Consider the following 15612-nt stretch of genomic DNA (forward strand, 5'->3'; position numbering starts at 1 on the left):
TTGGCAAACCCCATGTGAATAAGAAGACCGTACCTTATTATAATTACAGTCATGAGGGTTTCTCATACGTAGCCAACTAAAGCCTCAAAATTTCAAGGCCTAATTTCAGGCAACAGTGTGGATGCCTAGGCTAGTCCTTTTCGGGGGAGAAAAAATAGTAGTTTAAATAAACCTCCCTTTCCACATTGGCAGTGTACGAGCAGAAATAATGTCATTTCTCAGTTTGCCCTTCGAGATTCATCAGAGGGTCATCTCATGTCTTCTTTCCAACCGTGACGTGGCCGCTCTATCACTACAATGTCGAACTCTCCACTCTCTGTGCGATATGGCAACGCGCAAGAAGTATCACCGAATTAGTGTCTCCTCAGGGGAAGAAGACATCGACAAGCCATTCGCCTTGCTTATGGATATCCTCAAACGACCGAGTTTGGGTAATTACGTGCGTCATGTCGAATGCTGCACAGCAACATCCAGTCACATGGACTACAAGCAAGTCAAATCTCAACGCGATTTGAGCAACGAGGAGATAAATCTCGTGCAAAAAGCAGTCAGAAAGGGTGGGTTTACAGGAATCCAAGTGGATCAAGTGGTCAATATGCTCATGCAGAGGATGGAAAAAACGGCAACGTATGGTGGCTATCGGTGAGAGTCTCATTTGCTTTTGGCCTCCAAGCAACTATCTAATAGCGTGGATAGACACCGTGAGAGTCTCGGGACATTCATCACCCAAGCATTGACCGCAATTCTGCTTGTTGTATCGCCAAATGTTTTGTCGATGGCCTTGACACATCCCTCTGGCCTGAGTTGCAACCACACGATCGACTTCCCGCTCGCACAGCTCCTTCGCCAAGCTAACGCCAGTCCCGAAAACAAGCCATATCTATGCCACCTCCGCAGTGTTTATGTGATCAACAAAAACGATAGTACCTGGTCCGATGGTCGTTTTTATCTCCCAATGGACTTTTCTGGCTGCTTGAGGCTATTTGACAATCTCCCGTCAATTGAATCCGCCCGCGTCGATATAATGGAGCAAGATCCGAACGAAAAGCTAGAATTTAAAGAGAAATGTTCCAATATCAGCAAGCTCTCTATCCATCATTCGTCGGTTGATTCTCTCTACCTTATGAATCTGATATGGTCGTGCAAGATTCTCAAGGAATTCCAGTATTCTATCGGAGGCAGAGGGAGCAATGATGGGAGTTCTCCTATGTTCAACCCAAAAGCATTCATCAAAGTGCTTTGCGCGCACAAGAAAACACTGGAAATTCTCGATGTCGACACGGAAAGTGAAATCCATACTTTCGAAATTGTTGACGAGGGAGACAGAGACTACCAAATCAATCAATATGGAAGCCCCTTTGAACCAGGCATCAGCGATGAAACATGTACATTTTACGAATTGATATGGACATATGGTGGGTCACTGAAAGAATTTGGGGCCTTGAAACGGTTGAGCTTGGGGATAAACTTTCTGTTATACTTTGCCGCTGGCGTTAGCGGAGAACCCTACAAGAAGAGGGAAAAGTTGGATCTGGTAGACTGTCTACCAAATGGGTTAGAGTATTTATGTATTCGGGGATACCAGAAGGGTGAGAACGAGGAGCACGATCAGCAGATGGATGCGTTGATGACCCTTTACAAGTCTGGGTTATCCCAACTGAAAGAACTCAAGGGAGTCAATGAATTGATTCCAAATGCCGAGGTAGTTCATGACCCAGATAACGACGATCATTTGCTTTGGTCATTGGAGGAGCTTGGGTATGAGAGTGATTAGCAGGTGACATTGCTTTCGACCTAATTACTTTGGGGGTCATGGATAGAGTTCCATCCTGTGGCAGAGAAGTTCATAGGGAGATGGACTTCCTAAACAAGCGCATCGCGGATGCTGTGGCCACGTACCAGAACTAGATGTGTTCATATGGCGCGGCCGTTGATGCCTTCGACGATAACTCAGGACTGAAATTCATGATTTTGGCATCGCAATAATATGCTTCTAATGTTACCATATGTGCATAGCACAATCCTCGACTGCCACCAGTTGACTGACCCATGGATAATTTCACATGACCAAACGAGTTTATTTACTTGCGAGCAACTGCTATTATGTATTTTCATCCTTGCTAGCTTTTCATTCGAAGATTCGAAGGGGAACGGAATATGGTTTAGGTCCTAGATCACTGAAAAAACAATATTGGGGGCAAGTATGACTGATCGTCAGAATATTGGCCTCAGGCTATATTGCTGCCTAAAGTGGTTAGGACCCCTTAGTTAGTTAGATTGGACATCTCATCTCCTATCTTGGCTGTTTTCGTTTGTTTTTTTTTTTTGTTTTCTTTTCTCTTCAATAATACATCGTGCTCACTCTTTCGATATCACCATCCCTTCATGAGAAATGTGCAACTTGGTAGGCCAAACAAGGCCTTATCATACTGCGCCTAGATGACGGCATGGGCGAAAAATCATCGAGGCGCGGGGTGCGATTAAAAAAGCAAAGAGAAGAGAAGCTCGGGCCATAGGAAGCACAATCCTCTTTGGTCAGATTTCGATTTTTCCAACTAATGGAAATCACAGCCTCAGTCTGGAGCTGTCAGACCAATTGGAAAGAATCGGGGCTCTTCAGGTAAGCCGTTTCCAAGGCATCCGAGCAAGCCCTGAAGGTGCGCATCCAGTCACATCTCAAGCATAGACCTTTTCCATATCGTGCCTGCGCCACTGCTTGAGCTGCCCCCTCTGAAAATTTTAAAATTTCTGATAAGATCGCCAATCATGGTGACGTGTGGCGCTGGGGTACGCTGGGATGTATGAAAACTCTGCCAAAATGCCTCCCAAGGCACCTAGGTAGGTCGGCCATTACAAACCCTTTAGTATATAAGCGTCGATCCCCAGGGGCTTCCCCGCATTTTTGTGTAGGTCGCTCTCATAATTCTCGTTCTGATACTCGTTAAGCTTGGTCTCTTCCGCTCTTGCGAACTACGATCTACATCATGACAGAACCAGTTGAGCATGGCTTGTCATACCTCGACCAAGAGGCAGGAGTTCAGTGGAACGAAAGTGACCCCCCTTTCGCCTACATTTTCGCCGACTATTGGTCGCCTCTTGTCGACGGTTTTCCACATGACCCTTTTCTCGCATTCACCTCTGCCCCCCTCACGCCTAACCCTGCGGCTTCCACCTCACACGGCACTCCCCATGAGATCGCCGATAATCAATATGATAAGGGCTCCCCGGCCGAAGATGGCGCCCATGCTGGCGATGTTCCGAGCCTTGACCTTCACGATGGGATGTCTGACATCACCTCTACAATCATCTCCACTGCGGACGAAGAGCAAGCACCGGCCACTATCGCAGATGATAGTCTACCGAAGCTTACATCTTATGGCAAAGTCTCGATGGGTGTCAAGTATGTTCCTTTTGGAATAACTCTTTGCCCCTCTGTTTAAATGCGGGTTCTAACATCCATCGAACGTAGATCTAGCCGTGGCAGCCCACTAAAGTGCAAATGGAAGCACTGCGAATACTCGGGTGGATTTTCTCAGATGGGAGCCCTGCTACGCCATATCAAAACAAAGCACATCTCACCAGGCTTATATGAATGCCCAGAGGGCGAGTGCCGGAAGTCGTTCAACCGAAAGGACAATTTGATTGCCCATATCCGGAATGTTCACCGTGCAACCGTTTGATTATTGCTTTGAGCTGGTTCCTAGATCTAGCAGTGCGTATTGGAGTCATGGCTGGAGATATGGTGTATGGTTATCGAAAAGTTAGGCTTGTTTCCCAGTTTTTGTTACAATACAAAAGTCTTCGCTTGTTTTACTATTTAAAGCACATTATCAAAGATAAGACAGCGATTCTAGTATACAAGTTTCAGCTCAAATCTCTGATATGTACTGATTCTATAGGACATCGAGGATGTGTAGCACCGCAACATAAGAGAATATTAGAACCAAGCAAATTAACGGGGCTCCAATTGCGTGGTGACAGGACTTACGGGGGTTTTTTTTGCGCAGGCCTCTGGGGAGGAAATGACACAAGACCTGACGGAGTCTCTATCTGGAGATTTGAGGGCCACATAATTTGGTCTGAAAAATGAACAACATTGTCCAGCATTGCCAATAAGCTACAATGGCGGAGGTAAAGGGGAAGAAAAACCGTGGAATGAGCGAGGCTGCTGTATAGGGAGAGAAAAAGGCAAGAGAGATCAATGGAGGAAGGAGTAATGTGGTACCTGTCTGAGGCAAAGCTGGAAAGCATATTGTGAATGCCACATCGTATAATTCTGTCACTATTCACAGAGAAGAGGTTGCTGGTGACTTCAAGAATTCCCTCCATTAGCTATTATTTCTACTGTACCAGATAATGTTCGGCACTCGAGCCTTGACATCACGTCTACGTTTGGGGTGTTAATAACACCTTGAAGTATGTGTAAGGTCATTTGCTCCGCAGTGTCACTGCTATAAGCTGATATATTATTATTTTAATTTTGTCAACAGTAAATTGACCCTGCAACACTTCACTCCTTGAATATACGTATTCCATCTCTTTTTGCCTAATGGCTTCAGCCCTGCTACGAACCGACTTCGAACCATTGCGGCTTGGTCAACAAGCTGAGAAGAGAGGTCTTTGTTCTCAATCAGCCTCCCTACCCCCCTCTGCCCTCCATTGCTATTTAGCCACTAGAAAAGCACCTTGGAAAGATCCTTGTTGGACTGAACCTTGATGTTCCTCATCATAAGCACCCAGGCAATTGACAGTCCCATTACCGCAGTACCGGCAATCATCATGTTTCGCTGACTGAATGCATACGCATTCTGGATAGCAGTGCGAGCAGGCGTACCAACCGCATAACTGAGCTGGACGTCCAACGACTCGTAGATCTCCTCCCACTGGTCCTTCAATTCGGTTGGCAGATTTGCGCGTAGCTTGACGGGGAGCGTGTTTGTCCAGATAGCGCCAGAAACACTGCTGCCAACTGCGCCACCAATGTTTCCAAACGTGCTGAGAAGTGCCAACATGGCGGCATAGTCTTCGTGCGAGGCCGCAGCAAGAACAGCAACCTGCTCGATCAGAATGAATGTTCCACCACCTACTGCGAGGAAGATCTGGCACATGCACATATATCCGATGCTGTGACCAGGTTGACGGAAGTAGATCATCAGACCGCTTGCAAGGAGGTAAAGAGGCAGCGCGGCGCAGAGCAGCCACTTGAAGCGACCAGTTGCTCTGATGAGGAAGCCACAGCCAATAAGCCAAACCGGGTCCATGAAATCAAAGATGGCGCTGATATAACCGGCCTGCGTCAGGCTTGTGTTGTAAACGACTTGGAGGTAGGAGGTGAAATAACTGGCCCAGCAATAATAAGAGACCTGGTAGGTAATATCCAGTAGACATGCGCCAATGACAGTGCGGTCGGTGATTAGATTGAATGGAATGAAAGGCTTCGGGGCGAACCATCGCTCGTAAATGACGAATGCCACGAGAACACAGAATCCCACAACCATCATAGCAATGATCTTAGGCGATTTCCATTGCCCTTCAGTATTGCCGGCAATGTTGAAAGATGTCAGGAAAAGAATCGTGCCACCGATCATTAGGAAGATTCCGATGACTGTGCATTGCAAACAGGGGTGAGTAAAATGTGTAAGAAATCGATTTGAAAACTTTACTGACCATCAAATTCCATGAGGTAGTACCAAATGGTTTCTCCCCAGGTTCGTGTTGTCCTCTCCTTGTATTGTAATTGACCGTTCTTGCCGGCCTTTCGCTTGGCCAACTCCCAGGTCACAATCAAAGGCGCCGCAGCGATAGGGAGAATGATGCAAATTGTGCCGTACGCCCATCGCCAGTTGGTCTCGTGGAATTGGTTTGACAAAGGCGAGCCCGAAAAGGCAGTGATCATACTAGGAGATGAGGTGAGAGCATAAGCAAGACCTCGATCACGAAGCGATGAGGTGTCTGAGGTTATCACGTCAATGCAGAAAATAGCGCCGGTAAATCCAACAGTATAGAATGCCTGTTGCTTAATTAGTGATTTTGACCTAGGGCTGTGAAGGGTATGGGCAATAGAAACACACCTGCGCGGCACAGTATGTCGCAATATTCTTACAAGCAGCCATCATGATCAAACCCATCATTGCAATCGCAAGCATGATCACGAATCCCATAGTTCGATCAAAAAGATTCAGGACTTTAGCGACGGGCATCAAACACGCAGCACCCATAACGCTAGTAACCACTGTAATCACGGTCAACAGCGAATGCTCCGAAAAGTCACTCGTAATGTAAGCCGACAGGTTTGCAGTGAGACTGCTGTTGAGATTGTTGACGAAATACACCAGCCACATGCTGTGGTCGCATTAGACCTGACATTTAAGAACCAATTTGTTCTCCTAAGGTTGCTCACCTAATATAAGCAACAATCAAATGTTTGCGAGTCCACGTAGATGTAACTGCGTCGGCGATTTGAACACCATCTTGCTGAACCTCCGGTATCTCTGAGTCCTTGAGGTCCAACGACTGCGGGCGCTCCGTGGCCCCTTTGACGGGGGTTATGTTCTCCGTATCCATGGCGGTTAGAGAAGCCTGGGATCAATAACCCAGACTGAATGGTTAGAAGGGCGGATATGATTTTTAACCTGTCTGTCTCATGGGTATATATTAAAAATTTAGAGACCTTTTGAGTTCGTGTAAGCGAGAGTGGCGTTGCCCATTGCACGTGGGTCCTCCAAGATAAATAGTGTGCAACGCGCTGCAGTAGTATTCCGTAGACAGGAAATTACTCCGAGGGAAGTCTCAGATAGCTCAATTCGTAGTACTCTCCGTAATTATCCATGCAATTAAGGTGGGGGGCCGGGTTCTAAGGTTTCCACCCGAGTGGCGTGATCTGATTAAATTCTACCATCTGATAAATTTCATGATCTGATAATTTTTAGGATCTGATAAATTCGAAGATCAGATAACTTTTACGATCAGATAATTTTTAATTACTAAATCTGCCTCCCGTGGTTTTCAAAGCTTGGCTACATGTACAAGCTTTCGATAGCTTGAAACTCCGAATGCTCGGATGATACTCCGTATGTGTTGGTTAGATCTGATTTAGTCTTAGCCCTATTCATCAAGCGTCTTGGCTTCTGACTTATTTAAATATGGGCCTTGTGCTTCTCTGTTTTCTAACGATTAGGAAGTCTATGATCTTTTCATCGATTATAATTTTGCAGATGGAGACCTCCAGACTTAGCCGGAAAGGTCTGTAGGAGCTTTCCCCCGTTTTTTTTCTTTCCTATGCGCGGGATCCTCGGAGAGTACGGAGTCGCATTCAAGGCAACGATATTATCCACTATCGGTCTACATGATTGGTAGTGCTATGGCAAGTTAATTGGGGGTCATGAAAAATATGTTTCACTTGGCAAAATACTTTCCACCCTAATGGTTGGGAAAGAGATTTTATTCTCCACAATCTGGCCCAAACCTCGACGGGGATGAACACATTTACTTGGCAAAAGTCTAAACAGCAGCCAATTTATTGCCGACCTATCATATTTAAGAGGAACTCCAAGGTCTGGAGCGTCGCAGCTTGACGCGGGTAGGGCGGGCACATACATAAAAGGTGGATGGGGGAACTCGGACAATTCGGCACATGAGTACCATGTACACTCCCTGTCTAAACCTTTCGTTATGGAAATTATGGCCGATTGTACGAATTGGGCTTATCACCGCCGTACCCTACGGTTTTTAACTAGTATTATCCAAAATCCATCTCGGAAAAGACCGACAGAAGTGGATACCAAAGCACCTGATATACGAGTCAGAGGACACACGGCCGTATGATTTAGGTAATATAGCAATATCCTGTTCAATCAGAGCTAAAAATATCAGGAGTAACGTAATATATATACTAAGAGCAAGAATGTGTATCCACAACAGGTCAATTCTGAACAGGCGTCAGAGCAACCTTTGTTCCATTAGCATTTGCCAGCGTCAACCCCAAATCCTCCATCCAGGGATTAGGATCTCGATTTTCGATCGTCTCGAAATGTTGCATAATCCTAGTAATAGTGTATCCAGCCTCCGTCAGCGCGAACTGCTGGCCTATGCAGATCCGAGGACCCCCGTTGAAAGGAAGGTACGCCCAACCAGGTCTAGCCTTTTCCCATCTCTCTGGGCGGAATTCGTCCGCATCGGGCCCAAAGACTTCAGTGTCGCGGTGCATTGTGTATACGCTGAAGATAACCTCGTGGCCCTTGGGTACGTGAACAGGCGACATTCCATCCGGGCCACCGCCGACGGGAAGATAGGTGTCTCTGATGGCCTCACGAATATTGAAGGGGACGATTGGGTGCAAACGCAGAGCTATATATCGTTTAGCAGACCGCATAGCTAGCACTGGGACTAATGCTGCTCACTCTCGTTCAGAACCCAGCCCAGGTAAGTCATGGATTTCAGATCTTCGAATGATGGCTTTCGTCCATCTAAAGTGAGCACTTCTTTTCGAAGTCTGGTCCACACCTCAGGCTCTCTAGCCAAGAGGAAGAATACAATACCCAGTAGGTTGGCGGTGGTATCGCGACCAGCAAACATAATACTAAATAGCTGGTCTGTTATGTTGGCCTTGTCAAGTGTCTGCTTCGACAGCTCGTAGGAAAACACGTATCGACTTTCAGTCAACCGCTTGATATCTGGATCAACGTCTTGACCTCTATTAACTGCGACACGATAATCGATGGTATCTCGTACAAACCTTTCGACATAGGCGCGGGTAACTTTAATGGATTTGGCATATTCCTTCCTGCGGTAGAACATCCCCAAAGACCCAAGTCGGAAGCGTATGGCAGTCACGTACTGGGCTACATCGAAGGCTTTCGCAAACTCGACACCCGAAGAAGAGTCTTCTCCGCCTTGGGACTGAGCGGACTCTCCGAACAAAAACTCGGTAGCGGTGTCGAGTGTCTACTTCTGGTCAGTCGTATACTATGGGAAATATAAAGTATAACAACGTACTCCCCTGAGAAAAAGTGGGAGCAAATCGACGGTCGATCCGTCGCGCGGGATCTGATCGATGAGCTCGGCAACGTGGCTCTCATATAATTCAGTGTCATTAATCCGAGTGCGTGAGAAATTAGGCCTGAGGAGAGCCCGTGCATGTTCCCACTCTCTACCGTCTACGCCGAAGATGCCTTTGCCCATGAGTGGACGGAGTGCATCTTGTCGAGCAGAACCAATTCCGAAGTCTTTGAATTTCAATGCGAGGGCTGTTTGGATGTTCTTTGGCTCGACAGTGAAGATGATATTTCGATTCGCAATTCTCGCCTTGAATGTCGGACCGTAGCTTCGATGCCAGCCGCGAATAAGCTCGAGAAACCTATTATCGGGGCCGGCTTTGGCTAGTTCCACGGCCATACCAAGGCCGAACAAGCCATGGGACACAGAGTGTGCTGGAGGTTGGCAGCCGTGCTCACGAGCGTACTTCCATCCTAGATGAGTATTTAGTCTGAGTGCTAGTTCACTGTTAACCGGGAAGAGGTACATACTTTGAAAGGTTTGTACAGTCTTCGCTAACGACCAAGTAATCACAACAGCCCCAGCCACAAGGCCGTAGAAGGGGATCTGCAAGAGGTTGAAAGACACTGGTACCATATCTACTGTATTTTGCAGCGAACGAAATATCTTGAGGTTGTTAGAATACCGAGCCGGGTTTCATTGATATTTGTATACGAGCTATGTGTGTACTCCTGCCGCACCTAGTATGTAGGGCCATGGCATACAGGCCTGTTCACCTAGCGGGGTAAAGTTGATAATGGGCGATCATTCAGTACTCTCACTGCATGTGTTAAAGCGCAGTACCTGTGGATTAGCTATCGCGCAGCTCACTGAACTCCTAACTCTGGAGCTGTAGTTCCATTCTGGCACATCAGCCTGCCAAGGGAGATGACTCGAATTTCAATAAATTAGTCCGCGTGAGGTTTCAAGATAAGCTGGACTGTCGGAAATTGGGGAGTATATATCGCTGTCATAGGTCAGATGCATATGAAGAAATGCATATCTGCATTTGTTCCCGCTTGCATTAGTCCAAAACTTATTGCTCAATGCTCATTGGTTTGAATGTGCAGGAATTTGCAGCGGATTTTCGATTCGAAAAGAGGAGACTTGCGGTGGACGGACCTATTTTGCATGACAGGTACTTTTGGTCCGTGTTTGTTTATTGAAGAGAGTAATAGTGTCATTTGACGTTGCGAAGATAAAGCTGGGTGAGTTTGCGATAGATCAACAAAAGAAAACCGATAGATGGGCATTCCATTAACAAACGATATTGTTGATAGTTGGTGTATGTAGAATAGAAAATAGAAATCTCAAGTTCCCGATGTCAAGGGGTGATTGTGATTGTGTTGTCACCCTGCATGATACAACGTATCACCACACACAGGACTGAATGAGAATGCAAAGTAAAGAACAAAACGTACCATCACTTATCAGAACTATGCAGCCACTACTGCCAGTAGCTCTGTTTTGTCACCCTGCGTTATATTATTGGATTGACTGCAAGGCGTTGTTGTAGCGGGGTAGGAAATAGCGCATGACACTAAGATCAACAGCGGCATGCGCACGAAAGGATCTAGATGCCTGTTCTGTTCTTTTACTGAGTTTCATGAGTAGCCTAAGAAATTGAGATGAGACTGACCGGCCCGTTGCCAAGCTTTCGCTGACGATTCAGGCCATAATCTTTTGCTTATGTGTCGTTTTTGAGGATAATTAGTGGACAAGCTCGACTTACGTTTCAAATCCCAGTCCTCACTTCGGAGGTTTCCTCCTTGAAACTGAGTTATTGAGATTATAATTACGATAGTCGAATCGAGCATCTCGCAGGTCATTTGCCAGGGCCGGGACAAAGTCCAGGTTGGGTATGGAAAAGCGTGGCCCCGAGCGCGAAAACAGTCGATACTACAATTGACGATATGGAGACCCGTTTTACTCTAAAGCAAGCGCCACAATGCAGTGTGAACTGTGATGGCGTGCGTATCGTTAAAATTGGATCCAACGGGAAGTCTGAATGGAAGGCTTTAGGCTAGATAAGTCAGTCATTTTTGCCATGGCCTTTCTTTATTTTAGGAATATCGACCGTATATACTTCGCTTTGGCGTTGATCAACACTCACATATCCACTTCCCCTCATCCCGTGCATCCTTGACCCTTCGGCTGTATCCGCCACGTTTACATGTCATGATTCGAACCCTGAAGTCCAGCACTCAGATAGTATGTCCCCGTGTTTCTGCATCAACCCCGCAAGGGCCACACCACAGGTCTGCGACCCGCCAATAGTAACATCAAGCGACATGAGTCCTTTCATGAGGATGTCAATTTGTCGATTCCAGATCCCGTCCGGTATCAAAAACTTCGCGTCATCTGATAGATCATCATTAAAACTAGAGCAAAGCTGCAGGTCTATCACACTCTCAATAGCCCTTTGAAGCGCCGTGACGGTCAAACTAGGAGTGACATGATATGCGGTGAGGGGGACTTCGGCACCTAGTCCATTTTGGAGGTTGAAGGCCTCTTCGGCGGGTAAGTTGAGTACACATTCAACTACCTGTGCCATGCACGAGGCTGCGTCGCTCTGGTATTCCCGGACAGCGGGCCCTAAATCTTGTTCGGCAGAAGGATCAAGGTCTTTGGTCACCCTTTTGAAGACTTCGACGAGAAGAAAAATGCCAAGGTTCCAAAACATCACGAGGGAAACTAAGGCATAAGCTGTCAGCGAGATACCAATGAGAGAAATGCAGGACAAAAGACTAGTGAGCGAATTTATAGGAGTGGAACTTACCAAGAGATATCCTAGGACAGGTGGACAGACAACGGAAATTTCTGATGCACTGAAGGATGAAAGGTTGGAATAATTGGCTGAAGTCACGAACAGCCCCTAGGCTCAAATTTATCGCTTCCATTGTTGATGAAGAGCGTTCGTTGATAGTTCCATGCGCCTGATTAGCAACAGTTTTAATATTTATAATATGCCTCCAGACAATAAATGTTTCCGCACTGGCTTTTCGGCAGATGGGTTGAACATTGACATCCAACTCTAGGATATTTTGAGAGATGGCCAATGCGGCCACGGCCTCTTTATCTGAAAGGACTGTGCGGTCTTAGTTTGGTTGTTATGAGTTAGAGATTTCCCATGCGAAGAACACTAACCTGTCGTAGTACCCCACAGGTCTGGAAGTTTGCATTGCCGATCCATAGCCAAGGCTGCGCCTGTGTCGCGGATATATGCAGTCCACCGGACAATACTTAAAGTTGCTTCAGCAAGAGCACCATACGTAGATGATGGTCCCAGGTTTGCACAGTATTGCGTGACTAGTCCATCCAAGTAGGATAACTTTTGCAACGCGGTGTCAAGAAAGTGGTTTGGTACGGGGTCCTCTCTTTCGGTTATTTTAGTTGGTGTGACAATCCCAACAAACATGAGTGTTGCCAAAACAACTCGAAATGATCGGACATCGTGCGCATCGTTGAGAAGTGATCTTGCCCGTACCCAAGCATCAATGAAGGCATTCAAGGAAGAATCATCTCCTGCCTCTCCAGAATTTGAATTCCGTCGAGAGTGATCATAAGCTGAGCTCGTTGCAAAGGAAGGGGAAGGTGAGCTCGGCAACCATTGCATTGAAAATGCGCGAAGAACCGCTTTGAAAGTTTCATCTGATTTCTTCCGCGCAGCCGAGTTCAGTCGATTGCCATATAGGTCGCCCAAATGATCAAGGAACCGAACGCTCCCTAATAAGGAAATCTCATAAGGCATTGCTTGTGATGATACCGGAAAAGCGACTCGGGGCAAGATAGTGATTGGATGCATGGTCGAGCTGGTAGGTGCCGATCCATTTGAGCTCCCTGAGTCACTGTCTCCCAACCGGTAGCGACTCTTAGTCGCATAAAGATTGCAGTCATATTCCAAAAACCTTGACGCACTGGCTGTTGCGATTGCTTCATAAATCCGGGCAAGACGATCACCAAAGATCTTCGCGTCTATTCCAGAATTCAGCAGGTAGATGGGACTGTCGAATGAAAGGCCAACCGTTGGCTGGTGACTAGTTGATTCGGGATTTTGTCCTCCGCGCAAGCGAGTGAGTTGGGGCGTGATAACCGTAAGTTGACTGTCACGCTCGCTCTCCTCAGGCGATATGTCCTCAGAACGAAACGTGCTGAATGAATTAGAAGGCTCGAGTTTGGTTGAAAACAAGTTGACGCTATCCGCGGTAATCTCATCATAGTCGAGATTCAGCCAAGCCGCCAGAACATCTTGGTCAGCGATGGAGGTAGCATCAAATCGATTGCTCGGGCTCCCAGCGGCTTCCTCGGTGGTTGTATCAAAGTCGTTAGATTCATTCTGCGTTGTTGATGTACCGGGTTCCCCGCAGTCGCGCCGCTGGCGTTTGCGAGAGAAAGGATTGGACTGGGCTATAGCGAACTCGAATGTACATTGGCGTTTTAGACGTCTGCAATTTGCGCAGATCGCATCAAGGATTCCGTCTGGATCCGACTGAACAACACAGCGTCGCTTGGAACGTCTGCACGGATCACAACTTGTGTTTTGGCGCCGTGGTGGATTCACGGGAGATGTCGACGCCTTTGGAGAATTGAGGTCTCCCGGCATTCCGTGTCTACATGATAACTACAAGCCGAGGTAGCGTCGACTGGATTGGGTTATTCCCGGCGCGGCTGGCTTGTTTCTCCGTTCCGCACAGCCACTGATGCCTTAATTATGCCTTAAATATGAGGCAACGATTCAAGTGTATGTTCGACAGAGGAAAATCATGATATAAAGTATAAAAATCTAAATATGGTACACTTTCCCGGCCCAGAAAATTTATTAGAAAACTCTGGACACACAGAGGGCAACAGGGTTTATTCGACATCTTCGCATGTCTAGACCTTCTCTCCGGCTGCCCTCCGAACACAATCGACGATGAAGCCTGGGTTACTCATGAACGGGGAATGGCCCTCATCACATTCCTCCACCTCAAAATAGCCTTGGCCTTGCGCGACCATCCTTCGCTGGAATGGCTCCCGCAATGCCTGGTCGTTTTTGCAGACAATGTATGTGCTCGGGATATCACGATAGGCAGTGTATGTGACAGGAACGGTCAACGGGCCCACGGGGAATGTGCCCAGCAGCTCCACAGCCCTATCAATATCCTTCTGGTCGCAGCGGTTATAAAAAATGAGGTGGACACGGTCCTTCGGCAGGCTGATTGCTCCGTCCTGGCGATAGATTAGCATTGAGATTGAGAGATAGAAGTAAAGCCTTGTATCCATACCGCTGACACATCTAGACCACCAAACTTTTCCTCCAACACCTTGCGCTGACGCTCGATATCTTCTTCCTCGGGCGTCTGCGGGACCAACTGGCCGACATGGCACTGGCCTTCCGGTAACGCCATTGCGCACATGTAGACCAGCTTGATAATCCCGCCTTTCAACCCCTGTGCATCTCGGTTCTTCTTTCCTAGGCCCTTGGCTGCCTCTGACATGGCGACGCCGCCAAATGAATGTGCAAGTACGACGACGTCCTTCCCGGCATCCAGTTTATTCATAATCACTTGTCGCACAGCTTGCGCGTCTTGCTCCCAGGTGGGTAGTGGCGGGCTGGAGTCCACCGAAGGCATAGTCACACCCTCTGCGTCGTAGTTGGCCTTTACGAGCTCATCAATGAGGCCCTGGAAGTGTGCAGGTCGGTGCCATGCACCTGGCACAATGACAATCGAGGGATTGACCATCATGGAGTTGTATTAAGAAAAGAGGAATGAATATTCAGAGAATATCAAAACTGAATAGAGAATGAAGAGTGGTATGTTGGGATTGAGATATGGAGGTGAAGCGCTTAAATATCTTGTCAGAATGGATAAGGCCCCCAGGGACAAATATTTGGTGTCTAGGTATGTAGAAATGTCCCCACATCGGAGCCGCTCCAAAGTGGATCTCTTGGTCGGAGCCGCCCCGAACCTTCCAAGGTGTTACGGTCGCTGATTGGTCAGATCCCGCCAGCGGCTCTTTCGTTTCATCGTAGATGAGACCTGCAGTTCCACCGCGGTGCATACGGGAGTGTTTAAGAACCTTACGGTGATGTCCACGCAAAGACTGTGGGAGCTACTACCGGTATTAACAATTAGACCGATGCCTCATCTGGATGCTAAAGCTTCTTGCCACTGCGGCCATGAGGACAGGCTATCAGCCGTGGCGTCTAGTCAGTGTCTACACCCCGAGCTCAGATAAAAGGCCAGTGTTACCTGTTACGGTAATGAGTACTGAGAAAATTCGACATATGATCTTGGAAAGGGGAGGGATGTTTATACCTTCCCAGTGGCTTAAGGCAAACGGGGAACTGGGGTAGGCTATGAGTCCAAATGGGAAGGAATGAAGAGGCTCGGACATCTTGGTAGGTGATTCAATTGGGATAACTATACTGTAAATACATGGAGCTACCACTATCGCTGGCAACTTCGCTGTCTTTGTGAAGTTAAAAAAACAACATACGCCGCCGTTTCTTTGTTTGAAATGTGTTCACGCTATCCCCGAGTTGCATTTTTTGACTCTTTTTTTAATTCCTTTGACTAGTCAAATAAACCGTGG

General features: G+C 47.2%; 5 protein-coding genes across 5 annotated transcripts; 2 read left to right on the top strand and 3 right to left on the bottom strand.

Moving 5' to 3' along the window:
• Positions 1-325: 325 nt before the first annotated feature.
• Positions 326-1774, top strand: N7537_008743 (uncharacterized protein; the record flags this gene model as incomplete). Its single annotated transcript, XM_056899797.1, has 2 exons — positions 326-642; positions 697-1774. 2 exons carry the CDS (start codon positions 326-328, stop codon positions 1772-1774), a joined length of 1395 nt encoding a protein of 464 aa, XP_056751873.1.
• A 1210-nt stretch (positions 1775-2984) lies between these two features.
• On the top strand, positions 2985-3680 carry N7537_008744 (C2H2-type zinc finger protein; the record flags this gene model as incomplete). The annotated part of the gene is made up of 2 exons (XM_056899798.1): positions 2985-3400; positions 3470-3680. The coding sequence occupies 2 exons, from the start codon at positions 2985-2987 to the stop codon at positions 3678-3680; spliced, it is 627 nt and encodes a 208-aa protein (XP_056751874.1).
• A 993-nt stretch (positions 3681-4673) lies between these two features.
• N7537_008745 (uncharacterized protein) lies at positions 4674-6564 on the bottom strand (the record flags this gene model as incomplete). Its single annotated transcript, XM_056899799.1, has 4 exons — positions 4674-5605; positions 5668-6010; positions 6072-6342; positions 6401-6564. The coding sequence occupies 4 exons, from the start codon at positions 6562-6564 to the stop codon at positions 4674-4676; spliced, it is 1710 nt and encodes a 569-aa protein (XP_056751875.1).
• A 1357-nt stretch (positions 6565-7921) lies between these two features.
• Positions 7922-9630, bottom strand: N7537_008746 (cytochrome P450; the record flags this gene model as incomplete). The annotated part of the gene is made up of 4 exons (XM_056899800.1): positions 7922-8346; positions 8400-8943; positions 8995-9467; positions 9525-9630. 4 exons carry the CDS (start codon positions 9628-9630, stop codon positions 7922-7924), a joined length of 1548 nt encoding a protein of 515 aa, XP_056751876.1.
• Positions 9631-11209: 1579 nt separating this feature from the next.
• Positions 11210-14759, bottom strand: N7537_008747 (uncharacterized protein; the record flags this gene model as incomplete). The annotated part of the gene is made up of 6 exons (XM_056899801.1): positions 11210-11861; positions 11900-11969; positions 12029-12121; positions 12181-13609; positions 13939-14244; positions 14301-14759. 6 exons carry the CDS (start codon positions 14757-14759, stop codon positions 11210-11212), a joined length of 3009 nt encoding a protein of 1002 aa, XP_056751877.1.
• Positions 14760-15612: the final 853 nt, after the last annotated feature.

The sequence above is a fragment of the Penicillium hordei genome, assembly GCF_028827395.1.
Source record: "Penicillium hordei strain IBT 12815 chromosome Unknown utg000004l_segment0_segment0, whole genome shotgun sequence".
Taxonomy (NCBI): domain Eukaryota; kingdom Fungi; phylum Ascomycota; class Eurotiomycetes; order Eurotiales; family Aspergillaceae; genus Penicillium; species Penicillium hordei.